At 41.5% G+C, this 16,613-nt stretch overlaps 1 protein-coding gene across 19 annotated transcripts in view; it reads left to right on the top strand.

The window, feature by feature from the left end:
• Nucleotides 1-16,613, top strand: part of PTK2 (protein tyrosine kinase 2) — a 338,626-nt gene that overhangs the window by 307,226 nt on the left and 14,787 nt on the right. For all 19 annotated transcript variants that reach the window (XM_075581727.1, XM_075581721.1, XM_075581682.1 and 16 more), the window contains 6 exons: nucleotides 1,732-1,818; nucleotides 4,128-4,265; nucleotides 6,251-6,382; nucleotides 8,449-8,511; nucleotides 13,953-13,992; nucleotides 14,787-14,893. In XM_075581727.1, coding sequence (XP_075437842.1) covers nucleotides 1,732-1,818; nucleotides 4,128-4,265; nucleotides 6,251-6,382; nucleotides 8,449-8,511; nucleotides 13,953-13,992; nucleotides 14,787-14,893 — 567 coding nt within the window. The remainder of the gene's footprint in view (nucleotides 1-1,731; nucleotides 1,819-4,127; nucleotides 4,266-6,250; nucleotides 6,383-8,448; nucleotides 8,512-13,952; nucleotides 13,993-14,786; nucleotides 14,894-16,613) is intronic.

A 16,613-nucleotide genomic window follows, 5' to 3' on the forward strand; every position in this document is an offset into this window, starting at 1 on the left:
AAAGTATACCTTTTGCTTGCTTCATTCATTGTAACATCGCCGGAAGAAGAGATCAGTGTATCTCGAAAGCTCGCACAAATAAAAGCATTTCGTTAGCCACAGAACGGTATCATCTATTTATTTTTATATATATATATAACATAATACTAGCCACAGAACGGTATCATCTATTTATTTTTTGATTATTGAAGCTCGGCTAACACGGTACTGATACCTCTACATGGAGGGAAAAAAAAAATATATATATATATATATATATATATATATATATATATATATTAGAAAAACAAGAAGAGTAAAAGCGCCCAATCCTTGTGTAAAATCCAATAACAAAGTTTTAATGACATGAATCACGACAAATGCACACTCACAATTTGTCTCTGCATAAAAAGCATTGTATGGGTAAGCCCATGCACCAACATGTAGCCAAATCGCCGTCTGTTTGCTCCGTCACGTCAGACCTCTGTAGATTGTCCCTCCGGCAACCCGAAACTGCGGCCTGTGGTTCCTGGCAAACTCGATCTGTATTGCGTGCGACTCGGGGAAATCCTTCCCCTTCCTGGCGTTTGAGCTAATCCACCACTGTAGTTCAATTAGACCACGTGACCCTACGCGTTTCTTCCGGCACAGCGGATTTCATCAGGAGATATTTTATAATTTTTTTTTAATCAAAAACAAATACTCGATACCGCAAACGAAATGCTTTTATTTGTGCAAGCTTTCGAAATACACTGATTATCTTCTTCGGCGATGTTACAAGAAGAAGAGATCAGTGTATCTCGAAAGCACGCACAAATAAAAGCATTTCGTTATAGAGTTCTAGATCGGTATAGAGTAGTTGTTTTTGATTATTAAGCTCGGCTAGCATGGCACAGATACCTCTCTCTCTCTCTCTATCTCTATCTCTCTCTATCTCTATCATCTCTAATATTAATGGCTCTCATTGTTCCTCATTATGTTGTGATAGTGAGACGTGTATAGTTGCAGAATATTTGAGCGTTTTGATTCGTGTCCGTCTCAGATTTGGGGCAGGTGTAGCACCTGGGTCCCTGGGAAGCCCCTGGTAGTGGTTCATACATTTTGCTGATTTTTGTAAAATGCGCAGTATTTTTTTTTTTTTTTAGACAGATTCTTGTTTTTATTTTTCTGCGAAAGTGACATACCAAAAATTCATCTTCTACGGCACTTTCTGTATCTTTGTATTATCAAACTGCCCTGATTTTAAAAGTAAGCTATGGGATTTACTAAAAATAAATCTCTACTGTACATGGAACTCTCGGTTGCTGTCTAGTGTGACATAACATGACCGTCTACCCTGTCTGAGCTAGTCAATGCAGTTTTAGTTTGGAATGGCATTAGCCTGTAAATTATATCTGACCCATGAGCTGCATTAACTCATTTGTCTACTGAAGGTGGCAAGCAAGTCATTACAATGCATAACATTGCTAGCTCCCAAAGGGGCGTTAAAGATGCTGTCTACTGACCTTCTCACTTGTAAAGAAGTCCAAGCGTCACGTACTGTTTCACCACCTGCCCAGGCAACTGCTGTTATTTCTCACAACATATGTAGTGTTTGTAGAAGACAGCTGTGGGTGGGTCAGGGGACAAAACGTCCAGCAAATAGATCCAGGTTTAATGTGGTTTCCATGTGAGAGGTTATACAGTGATCAGCCAAGGTTTTAGTACAGTGAGCGACACTCTCATTAAGCACTGTGTTCTGTCTGTCTGTAGCCTAGCAGACCTGGGTACCCCAGTCCAAGGTCCAGTGAAGGGTTCTTTCCGAGTCCTCAGCACATGGTACAGCCCAATCACTACCAGGTAAATATGGGTTTGTATTCTTCATTAACCTTGTGTACTGTGTAGTGTGCACTGTGTAGTAATATGCCATGTCCTAGCTGTGGTTATTCCAGACAGATAGGGAAAATGCTGCACTCCTTAAATTGTAAACAAAATAGATACAGTTACCAGTGCTCCAATGTTTGTACGAAAGCCTGTGATCAGTCCTGGATAGACGATAAAAGGAACAAAGGGTACTAGTGTTGGCTCAATAAATGAGTTTGGATATTCTAAATCCGTTGTGCCTTTTGTTCCTTTTATCATCTAGCTGTGGTTATTTACATGCTTTCTGAAACACAAAGGCAAAATAGAAACAAGTAAGAGCCTATATACATAAGCAGAACAGTTCTTAAAGATTATGTGCAGGAGTATTGTGTAAATGTCATGATACCTCCAAAACCAATTTGCAGAAGTAGAGCTGAGCTTATGTCCCTTTTTTGGCTGAAACAATACACCTGGGTTTTTTTTTTAAATTGTGTGAATGTGTTTTTCTCTTCCTAACTAAACAACCATCCAAGGCTTTAACGCCAAGGAATATGAAATATATTTAGCTTGGCATTTTTTTATTTTTTTTATATATATATTTTTTAGTAACCACAATTTCAAGAAATTGACGTGTGAATGTATATTTGTATTACATGGCATTTTTAACCCCTTATGCTGCCAGACAAGCCCACTGTGCTCGGGCCTGAAGCAAGATGTACCCATTACTCCTGCATTCGTGTCTTTAAATACGTAATTATTTGGTAGTATTGTAGTTAAAGGGGCAAGTCCCTCCAACGCCCACAGTGAACAAATGGCAAAAGCATGTACAATGTTAAATATAAGTGATTTGCACCATTAAAGAAAGTCAGACAATTATAGCTATTTTTAAATAATTTGTTGAATTTTTAATGTCTCCATAGTAACCCAATGATTGAGTGTTTTTAGGATCTTTACATTCTGACTGTAAACTGATGTGTATACTGGTAAACTATTTATCCAGATTAATTTATTTTTATTTTGCATTTATTCTGCTGCTATCATTTGCCAATGGTAGAAGAACAATAATTACAAGATCTGATTAGGCATTGAAGAAAATAGAAACCGATTCATTTATACATAGGGAGCACATATATTAAAAATGTACTCTTGAGGGTTGATGGATCCTTGTAAGGAAGCCAATTACATTAAGTTCTAAAAAAAAAAAAAGTTGTTTTGCCTGCTATGTCCTGCCGTCCGTTTAGTATTCCAGCTACTGTCCTATATGTTTTCCTTTATTAATTTACTACTGGAGCTGTCTGCCATGCACTGCTGAGCAATTTCACAAATTCATAAAGGAAAACTAGACTTGTGTTTAAAGCTGCAATCCCCACTAATAAATCTCTCTGACGCTTAACGGCTCTGTTTTCAGCTCTGCAGACCCACTGCTTACCAAGATATTTACCGGTAAAGTTTCCAGCATTTCTTTCTGGTTTTTAAAGGGTATTTAAATGCTGACCAATAGGAAACCACAACCAATGATGTTGCGGCCTGCTATTGGCCTGAGATTTGGCAGCCATTTTGTTCCCCATGGATGGAGATTTAAACCTAGTAAGCATCTCGGGAACATTGGGATCCGCAGAGCTGGAAATAACACGTTAGCTGAGTGGGACCAATGCTGTTTTTTTTTTTAGTTGTTTATTTATATATATTTTTTAATAGAGATATTGCTGCTTTAATTGATATGTAAGGATCACGAGGGTTTAATTAAGTGTAAGCAGCAAATTTAACACTGAATACCTGTTATATTTATTATTACAATGCCAAATACTGTACTTTGGAAGGCTTTTTAATTTTTAATAAGGATACTCATTTACAAATTCCAAATCTTGTTGGTAACCTGTTAATCTTTGAATACCACTAAATGAGAAATGATACTCTGCTTGAATGTCAAAGAGCACAGAGAAGCAAAACATTTGTTGTACATTTGTGCTATTAAAACATGATAGAGAGGCCCTTATTAGGCACACAAAAAATATATTTTAGCCTTTAAATAATTAAATGGGTAGCAGTACCTTCCCCCTGTTATCCCGGACATCTATAACCACTATTTAGAATTAATGTACGAGTAATAATATCGTTCAGCTTTGTTCATCATGGTATAAATAGACCATATACACGGTACAAATATTGAATCCTACATCTGTATTAGATCTTCTCTGATAAGTAGCCGATCTTCGTTAAAAAACTTAGCTATAAAAACTGTGGCTCTAATAATGAGTTTATTAAAATCTTGATGTTGAATGCAACAGTAATTTCTTCTTGTGCAGGTGTCTGGGTATTCTGTTTCCCACGGAATTCCCTCCATGCCAGGAAACATGTATCCAGGTCAAGCATCCGTTTTAGATCACATCGATTCCTGGAACCATCGGACGCAGGATATATCTATGTGGCAACCCAACATGGAGGTAACTTGGATTCAGTAACGTGATCTCTATAAACCGTGTGGATACCTGATATTATTCGTTTTATATAATGTGACTTAGAGAGCACATCACAAGTTCCATCATGCTGATAGGCCATTTTGACATACACCGTACACGGTAATGTCATTTTGTCTTGTGTCTGGAGCTGGTTGAGGCGGCGGTTCTCCGATAGCTGCTATCTTGATTGGAATGGAAAAAGAGAACTTCCCCTTATATTCCATACATCCGGGGGCCATGAAATCGCTGCACACGCAATCACATGATCCAAGAGCCAGACTTTCCAGCATAGATAGAGTTAAGGGATGCAGCAGGTGAGTCCAGACAATCATTCCAGTTACTAGTCTGTGCTGCTTCCTGGAGCCAAGACATTTTCAGCAGATTATGAAACGTCCTACAAAAAGCAAATCGCAAACCTGGATCTCGTCAAGGAGACACGTAACTTTTATACAATACTGCTAATGTAACATATCGTTTTCATTTTCCAACTATTACTAGTGTGGCCTAATGGAATAGGATGTGTAATAGGAGAAACTAACCAAGTTGTGTGCATAAATAAGTATATGTCGCCACTGACCTACTCGTGTATATCCACTTCAACACAGGTGGCAAACTCCAGTCCCCAAGGGCCACCAACGGGTCAGATTTTCAGGAAATCCCTGCTTCAGCACAGCTGGCTCAGTCAATGACTGAGCCACTGATTGAGCCACCTGTACCGAAGCAGGGATATCCTGAAACCCTGACCTGTTGGTGGCCATTGAGGACTGGTTTTGCCCGCCCCTGCACTCCAACATAGATCTAAAACTTTAAAAAAAATTGTCTTGTACGTACTGTATATGGAATTCCTATTTGTTCATGTGCGTGCATCAATATATAGTGTGTATATAATAAATAATATATATATATATATATACACATAAAATCAAAACACACAAATAATACCGCAATCAAATGGCCCCGTATATATAATAATGTTAAAAAAAAGCCAGAAATGTAGCAAAGTAATGCCACTGGAGGTGCTATAGGTCAGGGGGGTGCAAACTTTTTTTCTCTGCGCCCCCCTGCCGGCGGTTCCCCTCTCTCCGCGCCCCCTCCCCCACTTACCTCAGCTCACTTAGCCAAGGTAAGTGAGGTTTACAGAGGCTCTGCACCTCCCCCGGCACTTAATTTAAGTGCCTTCAAGAAACGCGCGGGGCCTCTGTTAGTCTCGCGCCCCCCACTTTGCGCACCGCTGCTATAGGTCAAACATTATATGAAAAAAGAAAAAAGGTCCTGAAACAAGCACCCATAGTACCAAAATAAGATGGATTTATTGGACACACAGAAAAGTATTTAAAAAAACAGTTACTTTTCTGTGTGGTCAATAAATCCATCTTAGGCCTTGCCCCCGCTGCCTACTACAGCGTCCGTTGTGGCGGACGCTGCGCGCACGAGAGCCCTCCCCTCAATGGCGCCGGGCCCGCTGCGAGGGGGGGCCGCAGCGCTCGCGCGAGAGCTACTCCTGCTCTCAATAGAATTGAGAGCAGGACTCGCGTCGAGCGATTAGGCACGCCCCCCGGCGGTTCAGCCAATGACTGCGAACCTGCCGGGTGACGTCATGGCCGCGCCCCCGTCACTCCTCCGCCACGCCCCCCCTCCCCCCGGTCTCTCCTCCTGCAGTGAGCTGTAGACCGGGGAATCGGCTGAACGCGCCGCCAAAAGCGCGGGCGCGCATTACAGCGGCGTGACCGGGGCCTTAGCCTTATTTTGGTAATATTGAGTGCTTGTTTCAGGGCCTTTTTTTCTTTTTTGGTGTATATGTATATATTCATTAATATAAGTTGTATTCTTTTTATCCATTTTGTCTGTGTTGTGAAAGCTGAAGCGATATTTGTTTTGCACAATGGAGGGGAAGGTCACTAATGTAGTATATTACTGCTAGACTAATAAATAAATGACCATTTAGCCATTCCTGCTTCCACTCCCCCCAGGACTCCAGCCCCATGGACATGAGGTGCTTGGCCCAGGTTCTGCCAACACATTTAATGGAAGAACGGTTAATAAGGCAACAACAAGAAATGGAGGAGGATCAGCGCTGGCTTGAAAAAGAAGAAAGATTCCTGGTAATGACCCATTTAAAGCTGATCAACTTTATCTTCAGTGCCCCTCGGGTGATAATGGGGTTTGATGGATGGGAATTAGAAGTGTCACAGGGAGGGCAGCCAAATAATGTATTGCTGAAAAGCACTTTAGGGTTTTCTAATACTTTTCAGTATGACCAGGGATGTTTCTTCACTAATAAATAACAGGAAGGAAGTTTCCTGTAATGAGCAATATCACTTCTTCCAAGCATGGGTTGGAAAGAGGTAAACCTTTTCCAGGTGCTGGCTATCTGTATGTAACGTGCTTGCTCTATCCCGTCTTCGTATCCCAGAGTTACCATGGGCATTCCCAGTATGACACTGGATAGCAGTATTTGAGATACTTCATACCCTGTTTAAATGATACAAATGTATATTTGTACCCACAATGCTGATTTAACATTTAAAGATGGGTGCCAGATCTTCATCAGGGGAAAGAATAGGGGTATTCCAAATAAAAGCAACATTGGGACGGGGCATATGTCCGCACTGCCTATTCTTCTTCTTTCAACTTTATAGTTGAATGCTAAACCGGGTTTTCCTTTTAGTCTGTTTTTTCCCCCATTTCTTATTATGCAACAAAAACCTATGGACACCCTGTTTTCTTTTTTGAGTGTTGGGACAGTAGGTTAGGGTAGGGGTGTGCAAAGTGGGGGGCACGCAAGATTTTTTTTGGGGGGGGGAGAGGCGGCGGCTGCAGAGACCACGTGCTCTTCCTCACGGCATTTAAATTAAGTGCCGGGGGCGGGGAGGAGGGTCGCGTGAGGCCTCTGCAGTGTCTCCTACTTTGTCATCGACCCCGCACTTCATTTCACGCCGGATTTTAGGTAAGGGGAGGCACAGGGGCTGGCAGGCGGATGGGGCGCAGCGCACAAAGATTGCGCACCCCGGGGTTATGGTACCACATAATTATAGCAGGTCAAGATTGAGTGGCTTCAATGCCACCCATTCCTATTTCCACCTCGATGCTTCTACCTCTGAGACCTTCCTAAGGATGGTGGAGAGTACAGTTGGCTTACCTTTCGGTGCCTTTTGGCCCCTCCAAGATTACCTCTTTGTGAAAATCCAGCTCACATTCCATTATAATTCTCATTGGCAATCACATTTTTAGACGTGTTTGGTATTTGCACCATTAGGGAGTCAAATTAGTTTCTCATAATGCATCAAGGCCCGCCACTTTGCTACCGAAAGAGTCAGCGCCGTACTGCAGAATTTTAGAACACCGGTACACAGTCAGTAAAAGATTACCAGCTTCCACTAATCCGAGCGGAAAATACAAGTGACATCCGAGCGGAAAATAAAGAACACTCAACAGTGGCAGTTCCATAGCTGTTCTAAATGGGCGCATCGATCCCATTGCTGCAGCATGCGTTTTGATACTATAATTATTGCTCATTAGTGTCCTGTACACGAACTCCTAATTGTCCTTCCTATCTCTACATTAATATTAAATATTCCTTGTTGATAATATCCATAACTCCTTAATTAGCATTTCGGACAGCATTATGGCGAAATCTTTATCTGTGCTATTTGCACAAACCAAGTCATTCTTGCCATGTCCGCCAGTGCTTCCTGAATAATAACATTGAGGGGGAAAAATTGCTTATGCAATGTTAAAAAGATTCAGTAATTGGCCCCACTTCCATTCTTGGTGTTGCAGCCAAGCCAAGTACATATAAGCCTTCCTCTAACAGGAAACAGGAATTAATGCAGTTTCTTCTCTGCTGTTTGTTTTCAAGAAGCAGCATACAGAGTTCTTGCTGCCACCAGGGAATGCAAAAAATGCAGGTTTTCAAATGTTGTGTTGGCAAAATGGTACGATTCCTTTTTTTTTTTTTTTCTCCGTAACGGTTTTAAGAAGGAAGAATGGATCCAAAGATTAGAAGCTGTCAGTTTCCCAGTTGTTAAACTGCTGCAGGGTACAAGTTACGAGGACTCTTTGCAAGACGGACGCAGACATATTTTCCTCCTGCGTTGGGGTGATAAAGAGCTTGTGTCCGGTTTGCCAGTGCAGGGTTTTGAAAAGGTTTGCATTTTTGTTGTTTCAGAAGCCAGATGTCCGGCTCTCCAGGGGCAGCGTGGACCATGTGGATGGGAGTCTTCAGTGCCCGGTAAGTGTTTGTGTGGTGTGCCTCACAGCGTCTAATTGTGCTGCTTGCTTCACACCGGAAAACACCGGGGTGTCAGCCCAGAGAGAGCTTTGTGGTCTGCGTGTAACACAGCTGTTAAAGTATGAAATTATTTTGCATAGCTAGTTTGCACTGGAAGCAAGTCCATCTTCCAATCGGAAGCTCAATCTTGTCTCTCAGCATCCTAAAAAACCTGAAAATGTTTCTCAAACTGTAAATCATGTTACAGACCAGAGCCCCAGGTGAGCTTCTACCTGTGTATGGACTTTTCTGTAGTTAATCACTGGGTATGAGGGCAGTGGTACAGGTACCACTCAGAGCTGAAATAACAGTACACCGGGACAACATTAATAGAATGGTACAGACATTCTCTATCACATTCATTTGCTGGCTGTGTTTGTTAAATGATCTGTTTGTTTGAGTCTGTCCAGTGTAACCCACTATATGTCTCTGATCATAATGCACAAAGTAGGAGATAAAGATCTGCAGGTCTCTGGCAGCGGGGCGTGTAAAACATCACCGTGCAGGCCCCACTGGCACAGAGAGTGTTACTAGTTATTAATCCACTGTGTGTGCTTCAGAAAGTGAAGATTAAAACTGATGCCCTCTTCCTTACAGCTAAGGGATGCATCACCACAGTGGTTTATTGATGTGATGTGTGTGCATGTTTATACTGTTACAGAGTTTTATTTCTGTCAGAACAGAGTGACTTTCATGTTATTAGTAGGAACTCTGCCTTTTGAAGTATGTCTAGCAGGTTTGCTGCATCCCAGTTTATTTTCTATTTGAGCCTTTATGACAGTCTCTTTGGTGCCTGAAGCAAAGAAAGAAAATTAGATTGTAAGCTCTTTAGGGTAGGAATTCATTGTGGCTACAAATATCCTATGTGGAGCGCTATGTGCATTGTCTGTGCTGTATAACAACACACATTACTATATTAATAATATTATTAATTAAAAATAGTAATGAATATAATTAACATTAATGGTCATATACACCTATTTGTCCTTTCTATAGAGGTAATAGCAGAGAATCCTACATAATAATTATTCTCATTTCCCCCATCTCTCCCTGCTCCCCTTAGTATAATTTGAATTTAATTGAAAGATTTTTGCGGTTACCCCATTTGTAGTGTTTTTCAGTGTTCATTATGCCTAACGCAGCTAGAATAATTTGTGCAAAGCTCGCATTTTGGATGTGATCCAGGTACAGAACCTCTCTTCTGTCATTATGGTGACATTACATTGTCATGTTGCCGCCGGGAGACCTGCAGACCGCATGATTTTAGCGTCCGCTCCACCGTTTTCTTATCTGTTCCTTCCCTCTGTGTGTGTACCTAATGTTCCTGGAGATAACTCTAGTGGTGGTTCATTATGTGGGTGCATTGGCAGGAAAAGGAGCAGTCAAGGGGTAAAGTCACTGCCTATCTAACTGCTGAATGCTGTTTAAATTCTAGTGCAGGGGTGGGAAACTCCAATCCTCATGGGCCACCAACAGCTCAAGTTTTCAGGATATCTCTGCTTCAGCACAGGTGGCTCAATCCGTGCCTCAGTCTTTGACTGAGCCACCTGTGCTGAAGCAGGGATATCCTGAAACACAAAGCTGTTGGTTGCCTATGAGGATTGGAGTTGCCCACCCCTGTTCTAGTGTCAATTACTTTGTCAATTGTCAATTATCTCACCCAAAATGTAGATTGTATGATGTACAGGTCAGAGAATTGAGCCTGATCAAGTTCTATGTACAACACTGTGGCACTACATAAATAAAAAGTAGAAGATTAACGGTGTTGTATTTGGTGTATGGCATCTGGCACGTCCCATACTCACAGTTGTTTGATCCGCATGCCTGGTATTGTTGGAGCATACATTTTAGGTCCTTGTATACTATTGTGTGAAGCAGCTTTCCTCCGGCCCAGTTCGTATTCCCCTTTATTTGAATGGGCATCTCTTCTGTAGCACTAGGGAAGCTGCTTCACTGCAACTCTGGTCTTGGAAAAACGGCAAGATCCTGGGAAGAAAGAAAATGGCGCTCCTGTGGTTTTGGCAAAAAAAATGTTTTAGTGCAAAATAATCAACGTTTCGGGCCTAGTGTGGTCAAGGGCGTAGCTCGAGCCTGCACTCTTAGGGGGCCCGCTCTTCCCCCCTGGCGGTGGCCCATCGCTCTCTTCAGACAGGTGGGGGAGATGGTATGCGGCGGCGGGCCCCCAGCATTAAACAGAGGATAAGCCGGCAGAGGAATCAGCAACTGTTACACAGCAGAGCAGGACAGCAGGGGAGGAGCGCGCTCTAGCAGCAGACACCGGAAGTAAGAGACTTCCGGTCAGACCACTAGAGCGCACCCCTCCCCTACTGTCCTGCTCTGTCTGTGTAACAGCTACTGATTCCTCTGCCAGCTTATTCTCCTGTTTAACGCCGTACCAGTCACAGGGAGGCATGGGGGAGAGAGGTGGTGATGGTGGTGGGGAGGAGAGGGAGGGATGATGCAGAGGAGGGATAATGGGCGAGGATCAGGGAAAGCATGGGGGGGGGGTGAGAAAAAAATAGCAGTCAGTATTAATATTAACGGGACCCTGAAAAGAACGTTGCCTGGGGGCCCATGCATGTCTAGCTATGCCACTGAGTGTAGTCCTAGGCCTGAACCGTCTATTCTTTTGCACTACTAAAACATTTTTTTGCCAAGACCACTGGAGCGCTGTCTTCTTTCTTCCCAGGATCTGCTATACGGCAACTCGAAGGTGCTTTCTGAGCACCGTGGCATCTCCTCACGTGATTGTGAGTGCATCTACCATCTCTTTTACGTAAAGACCTGTAAGCCAGAGCACGATGTGTGGGTAACGTTGACCTGACCATTGGATTATTTGAAGTTCTTGGCACCTAGCTAACTAAGTATGTATTTGTATTTTCTGTGCCTCTGATAATCAGACTTTAAGCCGGAGTTTGAAAGGCTGCTTATTGTCAGCGCACCGAGGACATACTTGTTGGCACCTGAAGCACAATATATCCATGGATTCTAAAACCGTTCGAATTCCGAGGGAGTAAGAAATGCGATTGTCAACCGCCCTATAGTTCTACCATAAACTGCAGATGCCTGCTGTGAATGGACCTTCCTTGTAGTATCTGTAGCTAGATTACACAAGTGATCACATTTCTTATAATTATAATTTTGCTGTGTAGCTTTAGTTTTTTTAAACGCTTCTCTACTTGAAGAGTCGAGACTGCAATGTATTCGTTACTTTTCTGTTACGAGCTTTTATCGATTTTTGTATCTGAGTGACACCACAAGAGTATATTTAAAAGCAGTGAGTTAGTGAAGCAGCCCTTTTTTCATACGGAGCTTTTAAAAGCACAGAGACGACCAGTCTTTTCCTTGGTCTGAATTCCTCTCTGTCCCATGAAATCCTCTGTCTTCTGATGCCTCGGAGTTATGGCGAATGAGGGAACACTCTCGGAATGTTTGTGGTTGGAAGCCCTTGAAAGGAAAATTGGATCAGTTCAAGGTTTAGATAAGAAAACAACAAAATTCCTGCCTGCCGTCGTTCCAGCATAAGATTCTCCAGCCACAGAGCTCTTGTCACTGCATCAGCCAAAGTAAATGATCGTTCATTCGCACTTCATACTTCACAGTTCTTGAAGAAGCCATGCTATCAGGGTGCAGACCTGGACTTCCATAAAGAAGCCGTTCTTAAATGTACACAGAATTAGAATGGTCACGGTAAAAATGTTAAACTAGCTGAAGGGTTAATTGACTAGATAGAAGGTTCAGTGCGCGCTATCCCCAAAGACTCGCCCCAAAGGTGTTGTAAGGGCCCTCCGCTGCTCCTATTCTCCTGCGATCAACGGGATCACTTAGAAAAATAAAATACAAAAAAGGGCGCAGGAGGGAATACAAAGGAAAAAAGCAAAATTAGTGGTAGTGCAAAATTATTTAATAATGACACAAAAACATATGACACATCAAAATAGAGAAAGCGGAAGGATCACAAGGTCAGTAATTCCTCTTCTCAAAAGCACCCATCAACACAGGGGAAACATACCCCATACAGACACACCCAAAAACCTCCCCACTGTCTGTCACTCCACAAGAAAGAGAAAGGCAAATATGGACAAGACAAAAGCTGCTCAGTAGCACAGATAAGGCTAAACAATAACACCCAGCCTTAGCCGCATAGGATGGAAAGAGCAAGCTTATCTTAGGAGGTATATGATGGAGTCCTTGTGGAGTTGGGAACAGCAACTTCCTGGTATCGTCGTCACGATTCTGCGTCGCTGCGTGATCACGCGGCTAAGGCTGGGTGTTATTGTTTAGCCTTATCTGTGCTACTGAGCAGCTTTTGTCTTGTCCATATTTGCCTTTCTCTTTCTTGTGGAGTGACAGACAGTGGGGAGGTTTTTGGGTGTGTCTGTATGGGGTATGTTTCCCCTGTGTTGATGGGTGCTTTTGAGAAGAGGAATTACTGATCTTGTGATCCTTCCGCTTTCTCTATTTTTATGTGTCATATGCTTTTGTGTCATTATTAAATTATTTTGCATTATCCCTAAATTTGCTTTTTTTCCTTTTGTATTCCCTCCTGCGCCCTTTTTTGTGTTTTAGGGTTAATGGACTGCAGTATTAACGAGTATATTCCCCAACATATAACACTTTTAACCTTTTTGCTGTTAAAGGGCCCTACAACACAATGCTTTCAGAACTGTCACAATGGACTGCAATGCTTGTACTTTAAAGGTGTAATCTACTTGTACAGTATCAACACAATTACTATCATTTAGACTTTCCGTAAACTTAGCTGTGTGCTCTACGGTGATTGTAAAAATGTTACTTTTATGATGGAGCCCTCCATATTCAGAGATATTCTTATCATTTGTAGCCCTTTGGGCATTAAAAACATCTTCAAAGAAATAATGGTTTTGCGGCCTAGTGATTTCACAGGCAAAATTAAAATAAATAAAGGTGCTAAATACATATTAAAGTACTTTAATTTCTCAAATCCTTTGGACTGGATTTGTACCTTTTTAAAATCTAAAAATGAACTATAAAGATTTCATGTTGCCAACTATTTGACTTAATTACAATACAGCAAGAACATTTTAGGAGACCGGTCCTCGCTTTTTCACCCTGGCAAGAACTGCTGCTTTGGCACTACTCCTTTTTATATTGGTCTTGGAGATCACGTGTACCATGTGCTAGACCCGTGTGAGCGCTCTACTTTGATATGAGGAGCATGTTCTTGGCCTTTGGAGACCTCACAGGACACGTCTGATCAACGTATCACAACATACGAAAGTCTCTTACTTTTAGATGTATTTGATCATTCTGTGTATTGCGTTATATTGTATCCCGAGGCTTAGTTGAATATGCAATACACCTCTCTTTTCTGGTGACATATGTTTTAGAAATGAATACATTCTTGGGTTTTGTTTTTGCAGACTGGTAACCAGCACATATACCAACCTGTGGGGAAACCAGGTAAGCATATGCATCACACACGCTGTAAATATGTATAATTGCACATTCATGGAGGCCAGCAGATCTTTGCCCCAGAAATGCCAGCTAAAGAGGATAATTAACCCAGCAAAGCCAGGCACTGGTGTCCTAAAGGAAACGACTGTACATTATATTGGAGCCACGTGTATTTTTCTTTTCCGTTATTTTGTGCGTAGCGGTGTTGATAATGTATTGAGTGTATCTGCAATTTACCAAAGTTTGAAAAGGTCTTGTATTAAATAGAAATAGCCGTGTTAGTCCAGTGGCGATAGTGCAGCGTAAATGAGTACTTCCGTATTCGGTGGTGCCTTTTTTATTTGGACTAACCGTTGATATTATGAGACCAGCTTTGGAGATTTTTCTCTCTTCGGGTCAGCAATACTGATTTACAGAGATTCCTGGAGATGAACACAGATGTAAAAGAATAGCAATCTAATGCAGTTGATGTAGGAAAGGAATGGCAGAGAGAATGGTGACTAAACAGACAGGGCAATAAATGGATGAAAGGGACAGTGATAGGACCATCCATCGGCAGTGTGCAGGGAGGGGGGAGAGGGTCGATATTGTAAAATGAACAGAGAGGCAGGGAGAAACATTACAAAAAAAACTCTGATAGTGTTAGCATTAAGGCCTCTTGTTTTAGTGTCAAAGAGCAGTTCTGAGTTCAAATATTTTCCGCTTTTAAACATTCTGTTGTGTCGGAATGTCTTGTGTAAGAAAACAAGAGCAGTTTTAACAAATGCGCTGATAAAGTATTATTTTATTTTTTCCCCCAGAGCATACAGCTCCACCAAAGAAGCCCCCTCGCCCAGGAGCCCCCAGCCACCTGGGCAACCTAGCCAGTCTTACCAGTCCAGTGGACAGCTACAATGAAGGAGTGAAGGTAGGAGCCTGAACACGAGTATACGGTATTACATGTTCCGTGATGAAGAAAAATAAGCCTTGTGATTTAAACAGCATCATATGTGCATCAAACTTCTTCAGGTGCATGTGCCTTTTGTTGGGTATTTCTGCGTGTATGTATTATGTATAATATATATGTGCGTGTGTGCGTGTGGTTTTTCTGCATCCACATACATATATGTAAGCCCAATGGAAGTTTCTTCTTAAGCCACATGGGGAAGTTGGTCTCTCTTTGCTCCAGTTAACATTTGCAAATTGTACTTTCCCGTACATGTCATGGATGCTGATATTGCACTTTTAAGTTCTACATATAAAAGAATTCAAAAGTGCACTGTACTTGACCTGCTTTTTTAGACCAGAATAGCAGGGTATTTAGCTGCTAATCATGTCATTCCTTTTTTTTTTTTGTATCTGGTAAAAGTTCTCAAAAATATAAAAACTATATTACAAAAAGGTGGAAGTTCAGGCAAAATTTGCCCATGGCTGTACAGTTCCCTTTATGGGTAATTAATATGTAATCCTAAACCATATGCATCTGTTTCAAAATGATGGACGTAGTGTTCCTTAAAAACAATAGTTCAATACCTAAAGAATTCTAAATTATTTAAATAACTGGGTAGCATTGAAGTCGCTGGTAGTAAATGTATTTACAGTTCAGGAACTGTTGCTGAATCTGGTTACATCTGGTAAATAATTAAATGCAGTGATTTTTCTCCATGAACACAAAGGCTTAGATAGCATAAATAATTGTGTATATTGGATCCAACATTCACTTTATTGTAAGTACAAAATTATACGTATGCTATCAAGACCACATAAAGAATGGTTTTGAACCTTGTATATACTGTTTACTGTATGTATATCACAAGTTTGTTGAATAATATATTTACCAAATTATAAAAAGTAAGTTTTCTGAGCGGGACATGGCCACCAGAGTTATGTCCCTGCTTTAGGTCCTCGTGACCTTGGCAAGTCTCTTTACCTCCCTGTGCCTTAGGCACCAAATCTAGATTGTAAGCTGTATGGGGCCAGAAAAAAAATTGGTGGATAGTGCTGCATCACTCGCAGCTCCATAAAGGGAACAAATATATATCAGGTGTGTATACAACAAAATCTTAAAGCATCAATACCAGTAACACAAATTACTACTGTGTGTGAAATTTGGGATTTGTTTCTGTATTCATTGTGTGTGTGTGTGTGTGTGTGTGTGTGTGTGTGTGTGTCTATTACACAACCTCTTATCAGGTCAAATCGAAGGTTTACTTCTTGATGCCATTCATGTTTGGGATGTCCTCATCACCTTCCTAGAGGAAGAGGGAGATATGTAAACAAAAACAGAGCAGATTATTTAAACATTATTATTGAGCAGTGACAGGACCATATAAAAGCTCATCCACCCCACGTTATAAGCTTGGAGAAAGGTTGGGCTTTATTTCGTAATTAAATATTATTGCTGCTTTAATTGCACACACAAAATATAAAATGTTCTTGTCTCTGAAGTCCATTCATCAGTGCCACAAGACATAAAAACAGCATGAAAAATTGTCACTCGACAAATTATAAATTGAGACGTCCGTGACCTTTAAAATTTTCCATGGAAATCTGTCTGTTTGATGTATCCCCTGAGCTTTTCTTTCCCCTGGATCTTCCAGTACTACAAGTCAGCATTTATCATTTGGAGCTGACCACTCAAATCCGAA

This window comes from Ascaphus truei, chromosome 2 (assembly GCF_040206685.1).
Source record: "Ascaphus truei isolate aAscTru1 chromosome 2, aAscTru1.hap1, whole genome shotgun sequence".
In the NCBI taxonomy this organism is placed as follows: domain Eukaryota; kingdom Metazoa; phylum Chordata; class Amphibia; order Anura; family Ascaphidae; genus Ascaphus; species Ascaphus truei.